Source organism: Pan paniscus, chromosome 15 (assembly GCF_029289425.2).
Source record: "Pan paniscus chromosome 15, NHGRI_mPanPan1-v2.0_pri, whole genome shotgun sequence".
NCBI lineage: Eukaryota > Metazoa > Chordata > Mammalia > Primates > Hominidae > Pan > Pan paniscus.
In genome coordinates this window covers 40,760,319-40,785,070 of record NC_073264.2, presented here as the reverse complement: position 1 = coordinate 40,785,070, position 24,752 = coordinate 40,760,319, and the positions used below count along the sequence as shown (strand labels likewise).

The following is a 24,752-nucleotide window of genomic DNA, read 5'->3' as shown; positions in this document are numbered from 1 at the left end:
GTAAACCTTAAACAAATATTAGCTATCAGCTATGAACTACAGGAAATAGAGTGCATGCACACACACACACACACACACACAGAGAGAGAGAGAGAGAGAGAGAGAGAGAGAGAGAAAATAGGTTTATGTTTAGTTCCTGACTTACTTAGCTAAGGATTCAAAATCTTATTAGCAGTGAAACTGCCACTCAGAACAAGAACAGATGTAGCATGGCTCAACACAGCTGTGACTGGCCCCCAGAGTCATGCACTCCCAATGAGAGAACAAGGTGACATTCTGCCATATTTAACAAGTTCAATTATGAGGGTGACACTTCTCTTTGATGCTCAGGGCTTACATCACCATTTGGGGAAGAACAAACTCTAACAAGCTATGCCCTTTAATGGAAAATTACAAACATCTGGGTTCTTACTGGTTCTTGAGCCAAACCCAGTGCCAGTAAAGCCACAACTTTACCTAAGAAGAGAAAGCAGGATCAATGTCCAGATATTCCCAAACAGCCTCACTTCCTCCAGCTTGATAGTGTTTGGAAAGACTGATTCCCCACAGATTGCCTCTGTGAAGTAGAACTGGGGGTCTGATCACTGTGGAAGATGAAATATTCAAAATTATGGTACCAGCCATAGATCCCATTAGCTCATCAGGAAAAAAAGACATATACAAAAATATGATGAACTTTATAGACAAGATTAGGAGGGGTGAAATAAAGATGCAGAATTTTGCAAAATGAAACAGAACACTCTGTGGTAATAAGATAATGCTGCTTGGAGAAAACTGCATTTAAGTTAGGTAGAAAGCAGGTAAGAAAGCACTCTTTGTACGAAGAATAAATGAGCATAGGAAAGCAGCAATGCAAAAGGAGAGCTTAGGCAACGTAAGTGTTCCAGCTTGACTGAAGTAAGAGATTTACATGAAATTCCACTATGAAACGTCATGGAAAACCTGCAGCCTTTGAGGGTATGTACTAAGCCAAAAGATGAAGGTGTAAAGTATTTCAAAAAGTGTAATCTCTTTTCTTTCTACACTTTTTCTCTAGATGACTTAACCAGTCTCACAGTTTTAAATATTATCTCTGTGATGACAATTCTCAGACCTCCTTCTTGAACTTCAGTCTAATCTATTACACTCACATGAAGCCAGGCCATCTCATTCGACTTGGACATCAAGCAAGCATCACAAATTTAGCACATTCAAAGCTGAACTTCCTGAAAACCCCCTGCCAAATCTGCTCCTCTCAGGGCTACACCCATCTTAGTTAATGGCAACTCCATTCTTCCAGCTTCTCAGGCCAAGGATTTTCAAATAATCCTTGACTTTTCTTTTCCCTTCACACCCCACATCCAATCTGTCAGAAATTCTGTTAGTTCGACTTTAAGTATATCCCAAACCAGATCTCCCTCTCACTGGATTTGTACCAAAGCTCCTAGCTGGTCTCTCTGCTTCCTCTCTTACCTCAATATCATTGCCAGAATGATTCTCTTGTCACCTAAGTCAGATGTCACTTGCATGTTCAAATTCCTACAAAGGCTAGCCAGCTCAAGAGTAAAAACCACACCTCTAATTGTGATCTATGTGGCCCCATTCAATCTGTACTTTTCCACTCCATACCTCTCCCCCAACACACACCCTTGCCTCCTACTAGTCATCTTCCAGCTCACTCTGCTCCCCGTCGATATTCAAACATGACAGGCACACTCGCATCTGAGGTCCTTTACACCTGCTGTTCCCTTTGCCTGGAACCTTCTTCCTGCACATATGTATTGCCTTCCTCACTCAATTCCTTCAAGTTTTTACTCAAACGCTACCTTTATGGAAGGGCTTTCCTAGCCACTTTAATCCAAAATATCAATCTCTTTTTTTTAATATTTTTTCCCTCAGAAAGCCTTGTTCTAACAAAATGTCAATGTCTCACACTCCATACTCCCTGTCTTCCTCCTTAATTTTTTTTCTCCTTTGCAGTTATCACTGCCTAACAGGCTATGTACTTTGCTAATTTATCAGTCTTTTACTTCTCTAGAATATAAGCCACCCAAGATCATAAGTTTTTGTTTGCTGTTTACTATAACCTTAGCACCTAAAAGAGTCCTCAGCACATAATAGGCACTCAATATTTGTTTAATTAATGAAGAACCTGGCAATGCTATACAAAATACACTAGAGGGAGAAGAGATTATAACTAGAATATCATATTCTCAAATTCTCAAAAATATGTGTTTAGTAGCAACAATGCTCCAAGGTTTCTGGGGAACGAAAAGATAAAAAGACCATGTGAGAGAGAGACACAATTGACTGTAATCTAAATATTCACAATTTTCACAAAGAAAATGCTATAAGTACTTGAGGGAAAATTCCACTGGTGGGGAACTACTGCAGTAGCCTAGGCATCAGATGATCAGGCCCTATATTGAACAAAATGAAAAAAAAAATGGAAAGGAAAGGACAGGTGTGATTATCACAATAGACAGAAACAGTTGGTAGAGATTGGCTATTACTTGAACAGGGAAAGAAATACCACAAATTTTCAAGCTTAGATAATGACATGAACATAGTGCCACTTTTAAAAGGGGAGGGTGTACAAAATTAATGGAAAAATGACTAGTCCAACAATAAACATGCTTTGTTTGACGTGACAGCAGACCATATAAGTGGAAATTTCAGGTCACAGTTCTAGACTGAGAACTGTTACTCACAGTTTTAAGAAATACAGAATTAGGAGAGTTTTCCCCCCTAAAGAGAGATAATTGAAACTGAAAAAGGTGAGATTTCTAAAAAAAGACTAAAGAACACCATGGGAAATAGGTGAACTTACAGGTCAGGGGAACAAGGGGTGCAAATGAACATGACAGAGTTAAAGAGGAAAAAATAAAATGAGGACACCTCAAAATCCATATAAATATAAAAATTTATTCAGGATTTTAAAAATAACCAAACTACCACCCACTTTCATATTTAATAATTTTGCAAATATGTTCATTTAGGTACTCAAAATCTCAGATGAAACCAAAGCAATACTTCAATCTTGATTTAAAATTGTCAGACTGGTGTAATTATTTTCCTGGTAACCTCTGAAACAAAAATCAGCTTGTGTACTTTTGCACATTTAATTGGATTGTAGTTTGGATGTAAGATAAAGAATGTGATGCAACAAGACTCTGTCACCCAGGAAACCACGTAATATCATGGAAAATTGTGCAGCCTTCTTTATAACTCTAATTCAACCCTGCTCAGCATCTGGCCCAGTTCCATATATATAAGGAGTACCTAATATATATTCATTTATAAAAGTAGCAAATAAGACAAGTAAGAAAATACCAAAATGGGTAGATTTCAAATAACTAATTCAGTGGAGAAATGGGAAATGGAGAGCTATTGTTTAATGGATACAATGTTTTGGTTTGAGAAGATGAAAAAGGGTGGCAGTAACTGCTGTATAATGAAGTGAATGTACTTAATGCCACTGAATTGTACACTTAAAATAGTTAAAATGGTAAATTTTATGTTATGCATAGTTTACCAAAATAAAAAAATATAACTAGTTTAGCTCACATTTTATGCTATAAGCTAAATGTTAATTCTCCAGGAACAATCATTGTATCAATATTCTTTTTAATCCCAGGTCTCTGAATTCATGATTGTAATTCAATAATGAGGAAAAGCTTTGGTCCAAGATGAAATTGACAAAGGAAAATAGAAAACAAGATAAAAACAGGGTTTTTCTATTTAAAATAATGTTTTTTTTCTTGAGAGACGGATTTTCCCTCTTGTTGCCCAGGCTGGAGTGTAGTGCTGCAATCTCCGCTCACGGCAACCTCCACCTTCTGGGTTCAAGTGATTTTCTTGCTTCGGCCTGCTGCGTAGCTGGGACTACAGCTGCACAGCACCATGCCTGGCTAATTTTGTATTTTTAGTAGAGACGGGGTTTCACCATGTTGCCCAGGCTGGTCTCGAACTCCTGACCTCAGGTGATCCACCCACCTCAGCCCCCCAAAGTGCTGGGATTACAGGCGAGACCCACCATGCCTGGCCTAAAATAATTGTCATCAATTATTTTTCTTTACATTTTACTTACGTCACTTCATATTAAAGCTACATTTGGCAATTACATTAATAAGCCAACTATCTAATTTTTTAAAGGCTAAATTAAAAAGCAATGTTTCAAATACATAAAATTTAAAACATACTTAGTATTACTAGTCCCCTGGAAAATCAGCCATAAACATATGGTGAATGAAGGTTTTCATCATGCCATAGCTCAAGCAGTAACCAAATGAATAGGAAATGCTCATTTTATCTGGTATCTGGTCAGCTTTTCATAAATTTGATTTTTAATTCTGCCAGAACTCTTTCCTCCCTGGTCACCACAAAACATATCACCACACCTCTCTCTACTCCATTTGTGGTCCAAAACCCTGTCATCCCTACCTGAAACAACCCAGTGCACTACAACCATCCAAATGCTATTTAACCTTCAAGTAAAGATCTCACCTCCAACATGAAATCATCTTCTACTAGGCCAAAACATACTGATCTCTTCATTGCTAAATTCTCATATCCCTTGTAGTCTAAATCAGTGCTTCTCAAGCAATCTATGGTAAGGTGCCATTTTTTAATTTTTCTATTCCATTGTGGACTGATACTTTTATAAAATGAAATTAAGATGATTACCAGAAATTTTTTTAAACATGCAAACTAGGCCAGGCGCAGTGGCTCGCGCCTGTAATCCCAGCACTTTGGGAGGCTGACGCAGGCGGATCACGAGGTCATGAGATCGAGACCGTCCTGGCTAACACGGTGAAACCCCGTCTCTACTAAAAATACAAAAAATCAGCCGGGCCTGGTGGTGGGCGCCTGTAGTCCCAGCTACTCAGGAGGCTAAGGCGGAGAATGGCGTGAACCCAGGAGGCAGAGCTTGCAGTGAGCCGAGATCACGCCACTGCACTCCAGCCTGGGCGACAGAGCGAGACTCCGTCTCAAGAAAAAAAGAAAAAAAACATGCAAATTAGAAGCCACATTTTTTACTATAAATTTCAACTGATATAAAACTACTATGTCAAATGACTATAAAAGTTTCTAAAGTTTATTCTCAATTTCTTTACTTATATTCCAGCAAAGCTGTAATAAACAGTTCATGGACTGACATCCGTCTACAGAACACACTTTGAGTAGAAGTAAACAATTCAGGGCTTCAATCAATAAATATTTATGACAGACTCAGCATGAAATCTTCACCATGCTAGACATTGAAGGACAATGAAAAAGGTATAAAGCAAAGGCTTTTCCTTTAGGGAGTCTATACTTTGTAAGGAAGAACACAAAGAAGTGTAAAACAATAACAAATAATATGGATAAATAAGCTTTGTTGCTGATTAGAGGAAAAGCATCACTAAGTTTGGAGTAGTCAGGACAGAAGACTTGAAAAAAGTGAAATTTGAATTCAATATTTATGTTTCAACAGGACTCAGATACAGAAAAGATGGTTACTCTAGAGAGTAGAGACCACATGTACAAAAGCAAAAGAATGAACGTGGCATGTAGATAACACAATAAACTGAGTAGCTCTCAGTAGAGGGACAAGTACTGATAGGCAGGTATTGACCAACCAGAGTTTACACAGAAATATGAGCAAGGAAAAAAATTACTGAACATTTCTAAATAAGTACTATGACAGCCAGGTGTGGTGACTCACGCCTGCAATCCCAGCACTTTGGGAGGCAGAGGTAGGCAGATCACTTGAGGGCAGGAGTTTGAGACCAGTCTGACCAACATGGTAAAACCTCATCTCTACTAAAAATACAAAAATTAGCTGGGCATGGTGGCACATACTTGTAATCCCAGCTACTAGGGAGGCTGAACCAGGAGAATCACTTGAACCCGGGAGGCACAGGTTGCACTGAGCCAAGATCACACCACTGCACTCTAGCCTGGGGAACAGAGCGAGACTCTATCTCAAAAAAAAAAAAAGAAGAAGAAGAAGAACTGCGATAGAATCAGGGTTCTAGAAAGGTAAGCTAGCAGTGACATCAAAGTTGGAGTAAAGTAGAAATTCTTCAGGTTGAAAGGATTATATATTATACCTTTTTACATATCCTCCAGAACCCCCTATTTATTGATCCTCAGTCCATCATGGATAGAAAATGCATCTTGTTCAAGCAATACATGTTTTTTCAAAAATTAAAATTCTGTTAAGGGTACTAATTGAAGATATTCTAGATTTACTTCCTCTGACTCCCAAAACTTAAAATTTAAAAACAATGTATAGATACTTGACTCTGTATAATAAGAAGAGAACTCAGCTAGGAAAGAGATGACCATTGCCACTAAGAGATTCCAAATATTTCCTCAAAGGCAAAAAGTGGACAGGAGTGTATTGACAACTGAAGCAGAACATAACATACTAGTGACCCATGCTCCTTTGGGTGTCGCTCTGCCAAACGGAAACTTCTGTGGCTGGCGATGCCTCTGCTTGAGTTCGCTCACACCCACTGGACTATTCCACCCACTCGACCCAGCATGCTGCGCTTCGCCTCACTATTGGCCTGGATCCCACGGCTACTAAGGGTGAGCCAAGCACTCAGTGACAAGGGATGCATGAGCAAGTCAGTGTGGAATCCGGCCACTGCGCACAGCCAGGCATACAAGCTGCTGCTGCGGAGGGGGCAGCACCAAGCACCAGCACAGGCACTGGCTCCATGTGAGGCTCTGGCTGGACCAGATGTACTGCAAGCAGCTTCTGCTGCAAAGACCAGTGTCTGGATGAGGGGAACAAGGTGGCGCCCAAAAGCCCGGAGATGCCAGGAACCACAGAGCATCCAAAGACGGTGTTATAGCATGTCACAGCTCTGGCTTAGGAAGCCCCAAGGTCTGGGCTTCCAGAAGGGCTACAGCTCTTCTCTCCTTCTCATTGCCTGCAGTGCAGAGAGCAGGGGATGGCAGCAAGTTTCAGTGGGGAGTGTTTAAGCCCATTTGTGTTATAGCTCTTTCAGTCCCACCACCACAACTGCAGCCCGTGGCTGGCCCAGCCCCACTGCTGCTTCCCACTGCATGGGGCGGCCACCCAGCGCCAACAAAGGGTGGAAGTGCTACAGTGTTACAGCAGCTCTACCTCAGGAAATCCCAAGGTCTGGGTCCCCAGAAGGGTTATCACTCTTCACTCTCATAGTCCAGGAGCGTGTCACTGCCTGCAGCTTGGCAAGCGGGCCAGGAAAGCATTACAGCTCCTTTCACACCTACCATTCAGTGATATCCTAGTTCTTGTCCCATGTCCATGAAGAATGAGGTAACATGGACAACTGGAAGGTGAACAAGGCAGAGAAGAGATTTATTGAGCAACAGAACAGCTCTCAGTAGAGAGAAGACGTGTAGTGGGTAGCTCCTTTCCACTGGCAGGTCATCCTGAAGAGTATCTGAGTTTGCATGAGTCTAGGGTTTTTATGGGCTCAGAAGGGAGGAAGTGCATGCTGATTGATCCATGGGTAGCCATGGGCAGGCATGGAAAAAGCACCTCACTCTGGGCCGTGGACTCCACCCGTAATTGGCAGCCTGGCCCCCAGGCTTCAGGCCATCCCTGGCTTCAAGACGGGGTTTCACCAATGACCTGCCCCTTCCCACCTAGGAATCTGTCTGCCTCCTGTTGCCATCAACATGCCATTTGTGCCCAGGCTGTCCATGCTGAGGGGAGCCCACAGGCCCACACCAAGCTGCCCTCAGCACCCCCGGTCTCCCTCTTGAGTTCATCAGTGCCCAAAGTTTCAGAGTTTCAGCTCCCTCTGAGCTCATCAGTGCTCAAGGCGGCAGTGGGAGTTGGTGTGTCAGTGTTGCCCCAGGCATGCACACACCTGGCTGGGTCACGACAGTGCCTGGGCTAAGCTATAACTTTGCTCCACACCAGAGTGGGAACTGAGAGCAGGGAGAGGCCAGGGAGAGTGGGAGCAGGCACTTCCGAACTTGCGGGGACAAGAGGCTCCCTGGGCCCCAGAGAGCACAGGGATGCCCAGGTCTGGAGCCATGGCTGGGTGGTTACAGCTGCACCTAGAAGTGCAGGCTCCTGCCCCACCAATTTGGTAGAGTGTGAGGCTTCCACTGGGATCACCTGTTCCCACCCCCTACGGGCTCCACAGAGGGCACAGCCCCAGGTGCACCCCCTCCTACTGCAGCGGCCTTCACCGCAGCAGCTGCTCCAGATGAGCCGCCACCATCACTAGGAGGAAGCTGCAATTGAGATAAAAGCTGTCCTGTGCACTGAAACCTTAGAGATTCTGGGTTCAGTGCACCTGAGGAACTATCTCTAAGGAACATTAAGGAAAGAGTGAGAAGGTTAGCTAGGAATAGAGATTAACTAAAGATCTGAATACAAGAAAACTATACTAAACAAATCCACCGTTTTCTTCCATCTCTGTCCACAGCAAATACAAGGACCCTAGTATTTACCTTCAGCCAAAAATAGTAATAAAAGGATAGGCCTCCTTTGTGGCAAAACTTCATCTCTCAGACCCTTTACGTCTAGGCAAGACCATGTGGCTAGTTTTAGCCAATGAATGTAGGAAGTAATCTGTCATTTCCTTGCTACGGCAATTAAGAAGTGCCTTCTCCATTCTCTCTTCCCCTTCCATTACAAGAGACAGAGAATCACAGGGCATTTTAAGAATGGTATAACTATAAAACAGAAGGAATTAGGGTCACTGAATCATCACATGAAGGAAAGCCGCCTGCTAAGAACACCTTCAGTGGACAGTTAAAGGAGTGAAAAAATACACGGCTATTTTGTTGTCATTAAGATCTTCAGGTTTCCCTTTTATAGAAACTAGCATCTTTATTAATTAGAGCCCTTCTTATAAACGAAAGACAGGAAAAATTAACTTTACACAAATCATAAGACCCAAATCCAACATTAATAATCATGGGAGAAAGTATGCTTTTTCCATAAAGGTGGGTAAAGTGGAAAAAAGTGAATATTTGCCTAATATTTATCTAATCTACTATAATCTAGCCAATTATAGACAGAAGATTGTGACTGCTATGTAGCAAAAGCTGATTAATGTAAGAACAACCAAGAGGCTGGACACGGTGGCTCATGCCTATAAACCCAGCACTTTGGAAGGCTGAGGCAGGAAGATTACTTGAGGCCAGGAGTCCAAAACTAGCCTGACCAACATGGTGAAACCCCATCTCCACTAAAAATACAAAAATTAGCCAGGCGTGGTGATGTGCACCTGGAGTCCCAGCTACTCAGGAGGCTGAGGCAGGAGAATTGCTTGAACCAGAAGATGGAGGCTGCAGTGAGCCAAGATCACATCACTATACTCCAGCCTTGGCAATAGAGCAAGACTCCATCTCCAAAAAAAAAAACCAAGAGAAAAACAAAATATTACGATTATCAAATATTGGTAGGAATATGGAAGAGGGAAAGAGAGTAATGTAATTGAAATACATCTTCATATTTTACAAAAAGGGAGTAAACAGATGATGTCTAAAGTTAATCAGTTAAAAAGCATAGGTAGTGACTGGGCCTAGTGGCCCATACATGTAATCCTTGCACTATGAAAGGCTAAGGTGGGAGGATTGCTTAAGGCCAGGAGTTGAAGACCCCATCTCTACAAAAAATTTAAAAATTAACCAGGTGTGGTGGTGCCTGCCTATAATCCTAGCTACTTGGGAGGCTGAGGCAGGAGGATTGCTTGAGCTGGGAGGTTGAGGCTGCAGTGAGCCATGATCCTGCCAATGCACTCCAGCCAGGGCAACAGAGTGAGACCTGTTCTCAAAAAAAAGAAGAGAAAAAAGTGTAAGTAAAGGCATATAATTTGAAATTACCTAAAGAGGCATCCAAATAGGAAAAGATGTCAAACTATCTCTCTTTGCTATCAGTATAACTGTATATCTAAAAAACCGTAAAGACTCCACCAAAAGGCTCCTGGAACTGATAAATGACTTTGGTAAAGTTTCAGGATACAAAATCAATGTACAAAAATCAGTAGCATTTCTATACACCAATAATGTTCAAGCTGAGAACCAAATCAAGAACATGATCCCATTTACAATAGCCACACACACAAAAAAAAACCTAGAGATATATATAACTAAGGAGGTGAAAGATCTCTACAAAAAGGACTACAAAACACTGCTGAAAAAAAATTATAAATGACACAAACAAATGGAAAAATATTCAATGCACAGGGACTGGAAAAATCAATATTGTTAAACTGGCCATATTGCCCAAAGCAATGTACAGATTCAACACTATTCTTAACAAACTACCAATGTCATTTTTCACAGAATTGGAAAAAACTATTCCAAAATTCATATGGAACCAAAAAAAGAGTCTGAATAGTGAAAGCAATCCTAAGCAAAAAGAACAGAGCCAGAGGCATCGCATTACCTGATTTCAAACTGTACTATAAGGCTATAGTAACCGAAACAACATAGTAGTGATATAAAAACAGACAGCATAGACCAATGAACAGAATAGAGAACCCAGAAACAAAGCCACACTCCTACAGCCTTCTAATCCTTGACAAAGTTGACAAAAATAAGCAATGGAGAAACGGCTCCTTATTCAATAAATGGTGCTGGGGTAGCTAGCTAGCCATATGCAAAAGAATTAAACTGGACCCCTACCTTTCACCATATAAAAAGATTAACTCAAGATGGATGAAAGATTTAAATGTAAGACCTCAAACTACAAGAATCCTAGAAGAAAACCTAGGAAACACCATTCTGGACATCAGCCTTGGGAAATAATTTATGCCTAAATTATCAAAAGCAATTGCAACAAAAACAAAATTTGACGAGTGGGACCTAATTAAACTAAAGACCTTCTGCCTAGCAAAAGAAACTATCAACAGAGTAAATAGACAACCTACATAATGGGAGAAAATATTTGCAAACTACACCACAAACAAAGGTCTAATATCCAGAATCTAAAAAGAGCTTAAACAACTGAACAAGCGAAAAACAAATAACCCCATTAAACAATGGGCAAGACATGAATAGACACTTTCCTAAATAAGACACATAAGCAGCCAACAAACATATGAAAAAAATATTTCACATCACTAACCATCAGAGAAATTCAAATCTGAACCACCATCAGATACCATCTGACACCAGTCAGAATGGCTGTTATTTAAAAAGTCAAAAAATAACAGATGTTGGCAAGGCTGCAGAGAAAAGGGAACACTTATACACTTTGGTGGAAATGTAAATTAGTTCAGCCACTGTGGAAAGCAGTTTGGAGATTTCCCAAAGAACTTAGAAGTACTATTCGATCCAGCAACCCCGCTGCTGGATATATATCCAAAAGAAAACAAATCATCCTACCAAAAAGACATACAAGCTCGCATGTTCACCACAATACTATTCATAATAGCAAAGACATGGAATCAACCTAGATGACCATCATATGAACTGGATAAAGAAAATGTGGTACATACATACCATGGTATACTATACAGCCATTAAAAATAAGAAAAATCATGTCCTTTGCAGCAACATGGATGCAGCTGAAGGCCATTATCCTAAGTGAATTAATGCAGGAACGGAAAACCAAATACCGAACGTTCTCACGTATAAGTGAGAGCTGAACACTGGGTACTCATGGATATAAACATGGCAACAACAGACACTGGGGACTACTGCTGGGGAGGGGGAGGGAAGAGGGCAAGGTTTGGGGGAAAAAAAGAAAAATGAATTAAATGAAATAAAATTACCTAATGAATCTAACATCAAAATTGTTAAAAATGTTTCTGGGAGTAGGCCTGACAATGGGAGGCAAGAGATGAAAATCTGTTGCTTTTCATCAACAGTACTTTTGTACTACATTTTTTTGTTACCATGGTCATGTATTACTCTTAAGAAAAAAAATGTAATGAATTTCTACTAGAAATTTCTTGCTAAAGGGTTAGATTTTAGAGATATGAGAATCTTCCTACATAAACTGAATACTATGGAAGAAATTCCATAACCTTCAAGTGAATGAAAAATTTGTTTTATTTTCCTTGTGGTATGAAAGTATGACTCCCCTATTAATATTCAATATAAATGAAGAACTGATTCACATTCCCAGATAATTCAGTTAAGAGTTGATTCATCTATAGATGTCAAAATTTACTTAATACGTTGTAGCTATATTATCAAAATTCCTAATTTGAAATAATTTATAAAACTTATTTAAGTGATCTGTTGCTATTCATAAAATAAGGAATTAGCATGAATACAATTCACTAAAGATTGTATCTGCACAGTGCAACAAATGTAGAAAACAAACACTAATATATAGTCACATTAGACAATAATTACCTAAACAGGTCACCAATTCTTTCCAACTATGGCAGACATCACAAATCAAATGATACTCCTTCCAGTAGAATGAGGACAACCTCAAAATCCTTCTTAACATAGTACTTCTCAGCCTGCAAAACTAATTAAAATTGGCACATCAAGTGAAACCCCTTTGGCCTAGAGCAAGACAACATTCCAATTAATGCTACTATATGAAAATATTCACTTCATTTCTCCTTTTCAGCACCTAATGGGCTAAAAAGATTTTCCAAAGGATTAAATATTAAATTCTGCAATGAGAATATTGCAGTAATTAGCCATGAATAATATATTTCTTCATGACAAAGTCTTAAGATTACTCAGCCAGTATGACCTGGAAAAGCTTGATGAAGATTCCAAGAAACTGTGGTACTCAGAGATGAAGAGAGTAACCTTAGCTCCTGCTTTTAGTTTTCCATTCCGGTCCCTACACATCAAAGGATACCTGTGGATGTCCTCAAAACTCCAGGAAGAGGAGGAAGAGGGCCAGAGGGAAGGAGGAAAGAAAATCTTCTCAGTGCTTAAGCTAGTTAGGTTAAACAACCAAAGGAACCCAATTAAAATGACTACGTTGGAGACTGTGCCTCTTAAGTAACAGTCCTGTGAGCCCCGTTGTGGGATCCTGCCTATAATCTAAGCTGCACAACTCCAACGAGGATCATTAGTCAATTACTGATTTTAACTAGAAGTCAAGGAATTTTATTGGTTGAATCAGCTGTGTTAAACATAACACTCAGTTTTTAATATGTACTTAAGCAATAAAGGGTACCTCTGAAAACACCCATCCTCTTAAATAAAAGGGAAGAAATCAGTAATGCAATAAAAGAGGCATTCAAGTTAAACCTTTTGAATTCATTTTTTAACTAAATGGGATGGATAGGGAAAAAAATAGCTCTGGAAGTGGACTTAAAATGCGGGGATTAGCTAGTAGGCCTAGCTACAGAGACAAAATATGGCCTTGGCCCACAGTTTTGAGAACTTTGGTAAAGAATTTGAAATCTGGTGCCCTGAAGACTAAATCTGGTTTTGTTATGCCCACAGAATATTTTTAATGTAAATAAATTGGCAATCTGAAGGTTTAACCTTTTTTAAAATGAGGATTTTAGTTACTTTTGAAAAACTAGGAAATCTGGAAACACAGAGCCCACTTTCCCACTTGCGAAAAGCATCCTCCTGTAAGACACAATCTTTCCATCTCCCTATATTGCACAGTACCCAATTCTTCTCTCACTACACGTATCTGATTCCTTTGATATATGAACTATCAATCCCTCCTTTATGGAGAGAGGTCTTGCACAATCAACTCATGAGTGGCTTGGTTAGAAAAAGTTGTGATATCAGCGACATGCTGCACCTAGACTGACAAACCAATGACGCGGTCCTCTGTCATCTAGCTCACCAACGCAGACTTCCTCCTCTAAAGATGAATTCCCTTCAATCCCTCATTTCTTTTTACTGTAATATGATTCCACTAGGAAACACTTCAACCCACCAGACAAGGGTGACGGGAATGAGGTCCCCAGATCTACTGTCGCAGGAGGTTCCTGTGCCTCTAGGTAAATTTATGGGTGCATGCTAAGAGATAATTGGAAGGGTATTATGTCACCTCTACCTGTCAACAATGTCTGAAACCCAGACATCACTCAGAAAACTGTATTTTTTCAAGAAATATTAGAATTTAGGCAATTTTCATGTTTATTGGTAGCCTTGAACATCGTTTCATGATGCAGCTAAAATAAAATCTGTCATGGTTACTTTTTTCTATTATAAAATTGCAAGTGATTCAGTATAATAAAAGTTATATTTAACCCAAAGAAAGTTGCCAAACTTAAGCAAAAATGGAAAGAAAGCTATAGTAAGATATATTTAATATCCCAATTACCTAACTAGGAAAAACACTAAACTTAGCATGTTAGAAAAGGAGAAATATAAAAATATTAAGTGCTTAATTTATCTCTTAAAAGAATTAACCATGAGTATAACAAGAAAAACAGAACAGACCATTGACTATCAACAGGCAGGCATATCAATCCACCAGAGCACATACCTACCTTAATATTATAGTCCTATCCACCATTCGTTGCCTGGGTTTCAAATCCAAATAAGCATGGTGGTTGCTATAGTGACAATATGCCACTTTTGGAACCTGGAGCTTAGTACTACTAGGTACTTATGAGCTTCATAACGTCAGTACTTCCTCCCACACTCTGAATCATAGCTCAGATTTTATAACTTCACAAAATGTAATTCCATTCTGTCCTATATGAGTCAATTTTATTTTAGCAGTATAGAATATATGTCAAAAGAATCTAACTCACTTAACATGCTAAATATACATACTCAATATACATTTAATTAATAGTAAATATATTGGCCTGATAAGATAAATTTTGTGCAACCATTGGAATTCACTGATTTATTATTGAAACTGGGCAAGATTCACAGCTAATTCTTTAGCTTACAGTTGTTAAAATAGGATTCCTACCACACTTCATTTAAGAAGAAAGTTTGAAATTCTAAAATAATGAATTTCATTTATGGCAGACTGACATATTTTCATTTTACTCAGGAACCATTCCTAATAATTAAAGACTAATTATTAATGATCTCCAAGATGGTAGCTTGTTGCTAAGAAAAAAATATCAATCTCAAATTACAGTGCATTTCTAGAATATTAAAAAAAAAAGTCAGAGAACTGGAAACCCTCATACATTGCTGGTGGGAATGAAAAATGATGCAGCCACTTTGGAAAAAGTTTCTGTTTCTCAAAAAGTTATACATAGAACTACCCTACGACCCATCACTTTCATTCCTAGGTATCTACCCAAGACAAATTAAAACATACGTCCACACAAAGACTTGCACATGAATGTTCACAGCATTATTCATAACTCGAAACGACCTAAATGTCTGTAAACTGGTAAATGGGTAGTGTTTCATCCTGCCGAACCCACGACTGGGGTCGCCCTCTAAGAGTTCATTAAAATTAATAAGGTATAATTACCTAAAACTCTTGTAAACAGGGGCTCGAATAAGTAACCTATCACAATTGATAAACCACATCATGTTGTTGGCAACCTGATATGTGCAAGGCATTAAACGGAGAGCTTTGCCCTCAAAGGGTTAAGAACATCTAGAATGGGGGTCTCCTCTTTCGTCTTGGGAGCCCCCTCCGTCTGTCTCTGTAGTGGGGAGCTTCTTCCTTCAGCCTTCTTGCTTCTTTCTTGCCTATTAAACTCTCCGCTCCTTAAAACCAAAAAAAAAAAAAAAAGTCCAAAAAGTCTTGGTGTTTACCACAAAAGAACGAGGCTATTCCAAAATCACAGCCTCCCTAAAGCAACTCTCAATTATTACATAAAGAGGCAGCCTCCCTAAAGCTGCCCTCGATTATTACATAAAGTCACTTAATCTTTTCTGACTTCACCACTCTTTGCAACCAGAGTTTACTTTGCAGTAGGCTGTGGTGAAGTTAGGGACATGATTTGGAAAATCTAAGTTAGGGGTACCAGGCAAAAAAAGAAGAAGAAGAAAGAAAAAAAATCAAAGCTCTGTCATTACTGTGAACTTTTCAACGAGAGCCTTAAATCTCAGCACTGGGAACAGAGACCCTTCCTCAAGCCCTGGAGAAGAGGCTGGTAACAACCTGCGGATCTCAGATCCCTTTGCCAATTTTTTTCTCTCCCTCTGAATCCAAAGGGTGACGCTGTCCTCACTGCTTCCCCACACACCAGCGAGTGCGTGGAAGTCCACCTGCGTGGTTGGACCGAGGGGGCAGGTCCATTCGCGGCCTCCGCCACGCCCCACACCGCCCCTCCCGGCACAGCCCGCCGGGGTTAGCCCGCCCGTCCGCCAGCTCCCTCTCAGCGGCGCAATCTCAGGAATTCTTAACCCTACTCTGGGCAGGTGGGATGGCTGAGAAAGACCCTGCATGCCGCCACTTTGGCTCAGGGTCCTCAGCCCAAACTGAGAAACGTTTTACAAAGAAGCGTGACGACCTCTCGCACTAAGCCAGAGTACCGCCACCTCCATCGACCGAGCGCCAAAATTAACCGACTTACAGATGTGACTGGGCGCAGCGGCCACCGTAAGGCGTAAGGGGTGCCAAGTGCCGGTTCCAGTCCCGCCCAGCCCCGCCCCGCCCCGCCCCGCGGCCTGCGTGCGTCAGAGATCACGTGCCGCGTCTCCCGTCCCTACAGGCAATCGGGCGCTCCCCTCTTCCGGAAGTCGCGCCGGTGCGCGCCGGACTCCTCCCACCAGCGGCGACGTCAAACTCAGCTCCTACCACTTCTCTGTCTCTGCCGACCGGCGCAGGGAGGGCTGCCTTTTCCTTACAGTACGCCTTGAGGCTTCCGGGCCGCTGAAGTTTACGAGCGAGGGCAGTGCAGTTACTCAGTGTGCCGGCCTCGGACGCACGTGAGTAGAGTTTGAGAGGACAGAGGCTGGCTCCCGGCAGGCCACGCCCGCAGAGGCCTTTCCCCCTCTCCACAACTTGTGTTCTACTTGGTTCCGCCGAGACCCACGACGGTTCCGCCCCCTTCTTCCTTGTCATTGATGTTGTTGTTCTTGTCAGTGCCGCAGCCCCGACCGCCGGGAGCTCGAACCCGAGCCGGGGCCGCCCGGGTGGCGCGGTGGCGGCGGCTGCGGCTGCAGCAGCTGCGACGGCTGCGGGGGCTGCTCCGGGTACTGCGGGGGCGGCCGGGAGCCGGCAGCCGGCGGCGGGGCCGGATGGCTCTGTGCGGGCAGGCGGCGGGCGCTGCGTCGCTGCCCAGCGAGCTGATCGTGCACATCTTCTCTTTTCTGCCGGCGCCCGACCGGCTGCGGGCCTCGGCCTCCTGCTCGCACTGGCGTGAGTGCCTCTTCTATCCGGCCCTGTGGCCCCAGCTCCGCATCTGCCTCCGCGTCTCGCCCGCGGAGCAGCCTCGGCTGGAATTCCTCATGCGCAAGTGCGGCTGGTTCGTGCGAGAGCTGCGTGTTGAATTCGCCGCCGAGAACTATCTGAGCGGCAGTGGCCCAGGGGACGGAGGTGGCGCGGACACCGGGACTGGAGGGGAGGAAGTCGAGGCCCTGCAGCTCTCAGCTCGTTGGCTGGAAGTGCTGCGCACCTACTTGGAGCTGGTGCTTTGCGTGCTGGTCAGCATCCGGAACAACAGGTAGGCTTGCCCTGAGCCCCGCCCCGCCCGGTAACGGGGGGTCGCTCCGTCCCCGCACCCCGACACAGATTCTGTGCGTAATACGTGCCCGGCCAACTTCAGTGTTGCCTTCCTCAGTGACGGAGAGTGTTGGTTCTAACTAGGCGGTTTCCTTGAGCGGAAAGGCATAACGGGACTCATCACGATACTTTATAAACAGTGGTGGACGGGGTGTTTAACAGACACCACTTCTGGCGCCTTCCAGGCACTCATTCATCCTCTTGGTGGCCGTGGGATGGAGCTGACAGGCGCTGTCACTTTTCATTTTATATATGGGAGCGTTAAGACTGGGAGGATGAGGCCTGTGGGTGAGCCTTGGAAGAAACAAAACATACACATAACACGATTTTCTGACTCTGAATCTGTTAGAAATAGTTCATGGTGAGGGAAAGAGTAGGTACTCATAGGACGCTGCCTAAAAGAAATTTTGTAACAGCCATTTTCTTACCAGAAATAGTTTCGGCTAACTGAACAAGGCCGGAAGAGGAGGAGGAGTGTTTGTTAAAGGGATTGGGGAAGAAGTTGATCTTCAGGGTTGAAAGTCCCTCCCCATACACCACCACACTCAACTTCTCCCCAGTAGTTCACCTAAAAGTAACAGTCGGGCGGAGGAGGCGGGCGGGCAGCGAGGGAGTTGGCCAGGGTCTGCAAAGGGTAAGCACATAACTGTTCTGGTTTTGCATCAGGACTTCACTGTAATTCCAGAACTAACTCCTTATATTCTGACCCAGTATCCCTCCCAATCATCATTTTTCTCCATCGCCACCTCCAAAACCCTATTAAGTTAGATCTTCTTTATATGGATATTCTAAAGAACCTTACAGTAAAGCTCTTATTAGAAGAAAGTTTAGACGTTCACAAAAGGAGCACCTTACATAGTAAAAATACTTCAGCAGTTTCACATTCACTGTGTTGTTTGAGCCTCTCAGTGACACTGTGAGGCAGGGCAATGATAAATAACCCTGTTTTACAGAAAGGAAACTGACCCTTTATAGGATCAAGTGATTTGCACATTGCTGTACGGCATTGTTTTTCTCCAAAAGCGTGTCCTTTTGCAGTAAATATACTGAACATTATGTTGAACAAGGTTGAGAGCAGTCCCTGGTTTAATGCTAGGAGATATATATAGATATAAGGTTATATATATATATATGTATGCGCCATTAATCTGTGTCTTAATTTAGAAGTCAAGAGATAAGTTATAGCTCCAAGTTGTATCTGGGATATGGCTCCATTATTCCAGTTGCCTGTGCGTTTCCACAGCTTTTCGCAAGACATTCTATTTCCTTACTTTGGTTTTATCTGGCAGGAGAGGCCATTGAAGCTAAAAACAGATTAGGTTAGAGACTTTCTCAGAGTTGAATGTATGGCTAGAGGACCAACTGACCCAAAAGTTGCAAAGTTTCAGTCAGTGAGCACTTACTAATGAGACCAAGGTTGAGGGTGAATTCAATGAGTGAGTACCAATTAGATTTTTCTGTACTGAGATCAAATTGCACTTTTATGCAACCATCCAAACACTGTATGTGCCTTTGACCCAAGTAAGAACAAGACTTGAGAAGTGTCTAGTTCCTTTTAAGTATTTTAATAACTGGTTGGTTGGATGGGTGGATAACATACAGGCAAAATGGAGATATTTCACATCTTTGCTTTGTAGCTTAATTCTCCTGTCCTTCTCTTCCTTACCCCTACAATTTTTATTAGCATCCCAATCTGCTTCTCTATAAGGCCACCGATGCCTGCCCTTCTGGGTCAGCTATCACTTCTATGCAAAAACATCACACCCGTCATCCCTAATTTTAAGGTTTGCTTGTCATCTACTATTAGCATGGTGTTGTATGTCATGCGGCTTTGGTAGCATATTCATTCTGTTTGTCTCAAAGTGTAGTGTAATTGCATGTTGTTTGTACTAATGATACATCAAAGGGTTTTTGGAAATAAGTTAATCTCATCTTTACTGTTGAAAGTGTTTTGAGATACTCTGTGATATTGGAAAAGTTAATATGAATATTAAATCCATAAATAAGACTAGTTTCCTTTAAATTTTAACAAATCTGAAAATGTTTTAAACCACATTGTTTATCAGTGACTAGTAAAGCCTATTATTTCTTTCTATAATCACTTAAACTATAGACTTGGGACATTTGACATTGCTCTTTACATTTTCAAGTTAAATTTACAATGGTTTTGCTTTATGATTTCTGCCATTCTATAAGTAGAAAAGAGGGGGTGTGAATCATACCAGATCATAAGCATTCTGCTTCCAGGCTTTGTGCTGAATTCCTTTATACAGTTCATACAATTCAGACTGTTATTTTGTTTTGTTCCAGTTATTTTCATGTCCCTCAGGAAAATAACTAAAAGTATAAACTTGAATTGTGGGAACTTTTCAAGGGTGCTGATCTTCAGAGAGGACAATTGGCATTTTGTTTTGCTTGGTTCCTGGGTTATATATATACATGTATTCTCATAGTGATTATAGTTGCCATACCTGTATCTTAGGTTTTAGGAACAACTAATAAGGATAAAGAAGATGCATAAGTGCCTCTCTGAGGGTAACACACAGTCCTTCACGTTTCAGAAATTCCTTCTCTACAGGGCACTAGGATACCTGTCTTCTTCATTAATAGTAAGAACAGAGGGGCAGTAAGTACTCATTCAACTGTATTTTAGGTCACATAGGCTGAATTTCTCTGCAGTCGTTCTATAAGAAATTGTACCTAGAAGTGCAAACAACAAATAGATATAAATGCATTTTTAGCATTTAATCCAGTTGTCAGGTTGGGTACTGCCTATTAAAATGCTGTATTTCAGACTCCTTAGGAAAAACGAGAGCTCATGGTAAGATTTATGATAATAGGTAATAGACTCAGTCACTAAAAATACCTGAAGAGTAGCCATAGGCACATTGTCTTCATCTGGTTTATGCTTTTATGGGCTGTATAAATGTTTTACATAAGCTTTTCTTGGGTGGAATGCTGTTAGGGGCAGTACTTTTTTGTTGTTGTTGAGAATTCATATCGTTGGCCAGAGGTGGTGGCTCACACGTGTAATGACAGCACTTTCTGGGAGGCCGAGGCGGGTGGATCACTTGAGGTCAGGAGTTGGAGACCAGCCTGGTCAATATGGCAAAACCCCATCTCTTTTAAAATACATAGCCGGGTGTGGCAGTGCATGCCTGTAATCCCAGCTACTCAGGAGGCTGAGGCAGTAGAATCGCTTGAAGTCAGGAGGCAGAGGTTGCAGTGAGTAGAGATCGTGCTACTGCACTCCATCCTGGGTGACAGAGCCAGACTCCGTCTCAAAAAAAATTTTTAAAAAAAGAATGCATATTGTAACAGACCAGAGAAATTTTGTACAAGATTGATTTTCTTTTTAAGATTCTGGGTACAGCTCTAACTGCTTGTATGTGGATTGACCATTTCATGACTGTGTCTGCTTATATAGCCTGTAAGTTAAAAAGGATCTATTAATAATACTTAGATTTGGGTCTTGTTGATTTGGCATGCACAGTGAAGGAGAATCTTACCTTTGTATTGTTTCCTACCAAGAAACAATAATAAAGACATTTAAAAATATTTTGAGACAGAGTCTTGCTCTGTGACTCAGGATGGAGCAATCATGATCATAGCTCACTGCAGCCTCAAATTCCTGGGCTCAAATGATCCTCCCACCCCAGCCTCCCTAGTAGCTAGGACTGCAGGCATGCACCACCATGCCTGGCTGATATATATATTTTTTTAATTTTGTGTAAAGACAGGATCTCACTGTGTTGCTCAGGCTGGTCTCTAATACCTGGCCTCATATGATTCTCCCATTTCTGCCTCCTAAGGTGCTGGGATTACAGGTGTGATCCCCTGCACCCTGCCTAAAAATGCATTTTAAAATGGGTTAAAAATTCCCTGGACATTTCAGATTACTACCTAAGATGGTAGAAAATGCCTTGAAGGTATTATCTCCAACAGTTTTTAGCCTTATTTTTCTTGAAATATTTCTCCTGTGGTAGTATAATAAATATGTTTAACAATGTTTCATCTCTGAGAGTTTACTTTGTTATTATTTACTTTAAAAAGCCCATTTACAGAATAAATATATTAAAATATACTGGGCCTGTGACCAATCTGCCCTTTCAAGAATTAGTTTCCTGTGACACTGCATTCCCAGCAGGCTCCTTACCTAAAAACTGAAAAAGAGGCTCCTTAGGGATAGCCTCAAAGTTATTGAGAAGGAAAGCTAAAGAAACTAACCTCCTGGAAGGCTGTTATGAGAGGTTTTAGGACTTTTTATTCCACAGCTGTATTGGCAACTGATAGATGGAATAGGGTGTAAAACTCAAGGAAAAAAAAAGTTAAAATTTTTTGACTGTGTTAAATGAGGGTGTTAAGCAGCTTTTGAGTGGAGTGATTAAATATCTCCATTTTAATTTGTTAGTTCTGAGGCAGCCTTGGGAGAGTTCACCAAACTTGACCAATTTATTTAGGAGCTAAAATGATAGTTATAGAAAATCTAGGGTTTTTTCCTCCAATTATTGAGAGCGTACTATGTGCCAGGCGGGGAAGACACGCTTCCCGTTCTCACGAAGTCATTCGAGAGGAGGAAGAAAGACAGAAACAAGTAGACAAAGGAAAGAAGGATTATTTCAGGTTGTGAAAATAAAATCTGAAAATAAAACAGAAGGATGTAATAGTCACTAGGTGGCAACATTAGGTAAAGTGTCAGGGAAAACCTCTTTTGAGAAGGATATTTGGGCTGCAGCATGAATAACAAGCGTTGCCCATCTGAAGATCTGAGCAAATAGCATTCCACACACAAGAAACAGTAAGCGCTAAGGTCTTGAGCCAGACAAATTTTTGGTCTGTTCGAGCAGTGGAAAATAAAGTGTGACAGGGCTGTGGCAAGTGAGGATGAAAATGATGCCATGATGAGTTCTGAGAAGTAGAAGAAGGAAGAATTGGGGTTAGGTAGGCTTATTTAATGAAGTTTGGAATATATTCCAAGGATAGAAGAAGTCACTGAAAAAAATTTTAAGGACAGGAATAATGTGATATCATTTGCATTTTAAGACAATCACCCTGGCCATTTTATGAGCGACTTAGGGACCAAGAGAGAAAGTAGGGAGACAAGTTGGGAAGCTTTTACTGTGCTCTAAGCAAGAGATGATGGTAGCTTGAACTATGATGGAGGCAGGAGAGATGAAAAAAAGTGGATGGATTTTGGAAGTATAGCCCAGAGTACTCACCAGTTAGACGTGGGTAGTAAGACAAAAGGAAAAAACAATATTTTTTCATCATTTCTTTCTCACTCGATTTTCTTGTCCTTATTATTGTTAAAATTATCTTTTAATAGCATGTTAAAAAAATAAATAAATATGAAAAAATAAAATAAATAAATAAATAAATAATTTTTAAAAATAGCATGTTAAATAACAACCGTAAGTGTTCGTTTTATTTAAATACACCTTTTGTGTGTAACCTTTGGGATTTGGGGATGGTAGTTATTCTTAGATTAGGGGATGGTAATTCTTAGATGGAATTGTAAGTTCTGGGAAATAACTTCTGGTTAATGGGTCCCAAATCTAATAAGGAGTACTGTTATAGGCCGGTTATTTATTTCTGGGTTCTAATGTTGTACTGTCAAATATGGCAGCCAGTAGCTACAGATAGCTATTTAAATTTTAAATAGATAAAATTAAAGACCCCATTAGTTCCACTAGCCACATTTCGAGCGCTCAATAGTCACATATGGCTAGTGACTGCTATATTGTACAACATAGAATAGTACACTTCCATCCATAGAAGAAAACTACTGGACAACACATCTCTAAACTATTTGTGTTCGTTTGATTTGGCTATGACCGTTCATTAGCATTTTTGAGGAAAGGAAATAATGTTATTAAAAGAGTATAATGTGGATGTTAAAACATGATACTGAAAGTGGACTAAGAAGAATAGAACCAGCCCGAGAGAATTTCATGCAATGATGGTGGATTATTTTAGCTTTTATTAATTAAAAAAGGAAAAAAGTTATATGTCATTATCTCTTTTATGGCATTGGAAAAGATTTTAATGTTTTTAAGAGCATCTTTTTAAAGAACCATGTTCTTTTATGTTTCCATAACTAATTCTTCTTAGCTGTAATAACTCTTAAGGTGGCTGCATTTTGCATTTTTCTATTGTTCCTGTGTATTAAATCAAAGAAATAATTTTGGATCCTCTGGAATGAAAAGAAACTTAACAAAGTTTACTACCATAGATGAAGTTCCCCAATTCTGACCCACAGAAGAGAGAACAAGGTCATCAGGCCTGAAATCTCAAGCACTGGGTCACAATTGTGCTAAACAGTCCTAACAGGAGTCTGAGAAGAATAATAAGACAATAAAAAATTGTGATGGTTGTTTAATTCATAAGGAAATTCTTGTGCAGTATAGAAAACAAGATATCTCATTTCAGTGGAATTTTAATAAACTTTTTTTTTTTGAGATGGAGTCTCACTCTGTCACCAGGCTGGAGTGCAGTGGCATGATCTCGGCTCACTGCCACCTCTGACTCCCAGGTGGAAGCGATTCTCCTGCCTCAGCCTCCCAAGTAGCTGGGATTACAGGATGCACCACCACGCCCAGCTAATTTTTGTATTTTTAGTAGAGATGGGGTTTCACCATATTGGCCAGGATGGTCTCAATCTCCCAACCTCATGATCCGCCTGCCTTGGCCTCCCAAAGCGCTGGGATTACAGGCCTGAGTCACTGCACCCAGCCTTAACATACATACTTAAGTTGTATGTTTTCTATTTTCTGTTTCCACAGCTAATTAGACTTAGCTATATTAACTCTCATATAAGGTAGCTGCATTTTGCGGTTTTCCACTGGTTCTATTTACTACGTCAAAGAAATAACTGAGAATGGGATTTTTAGTTTTCTGGGAAAATATGTTGTTTCAGAGGGATTCCTAATGTATAATGTAACTGAAAACTGGTCTGCCCCCTAAATTTGTGGTGTGTGAGATGTAGCTAAATAGACTTTAATTTTTTTATAAACTAAGGTAAATACACTATTCAACAAATATTTTTGAATGCCAGACCCTGTGTTAGAATTTGGAGATACAGCAATAATCAAAAGGCCCTGCCATCATAGAGCTTTTTCTTATGGAAAAGAAGACAGAAAACACGTTAAGTGAAATTACAGTATCTCAGTTGGTAATATATGCTACGAAGAAATATAAAGCAGTGAAGGGAGATGGGAATGGTGGACTTAGG

General features: G+C 40.9%; 1 protein-coding gene and 1 long non-coding RNA gene across 2 annotated transcripts in view; one reads left to right on the top strand and one right to left on the bottom strand.

The window, feature by feature from the left end:
• Nucleotides 1-16,435, bottom strand: part of LOC134728891 (uncharacterized) — an 80,747-nt gene extending 64,312 nt beyond the window's left edge. Inside the window, exon 1 of the long non-coding RNA XR_010109750.1 lies at nucleotides 16,371-16,435. This is a non-coding gene — a long non-coding RNA (uncharacterized LOC134728891). The remainder of the gene's footprint in view (nucleotides 1-16,370) is intronic.
• A 156-nt stretch (nucleotides 16,436-16,591) lies between these two features.
• The window catches only part of FBXO33 (F-box protein 33), a 34,791-nt gene continuing 26,630 nt past the window's right edge, over nucleotides 16,592-24,752 (top strand). Inside the window, exon 1 of the mRNA XM_014347579.5 lies at nucleotides 16,592-17,462. Within this exon, the coding sequence (XP_014203065.2) occupies nucleotides 16,864-17,462 (599 nt within the window). The 5' untranslated portion in view covers nucleotides 16,592-16,863. The remainder of the gene's footprint in view (nucleotides 17,463-24,752) is intronic.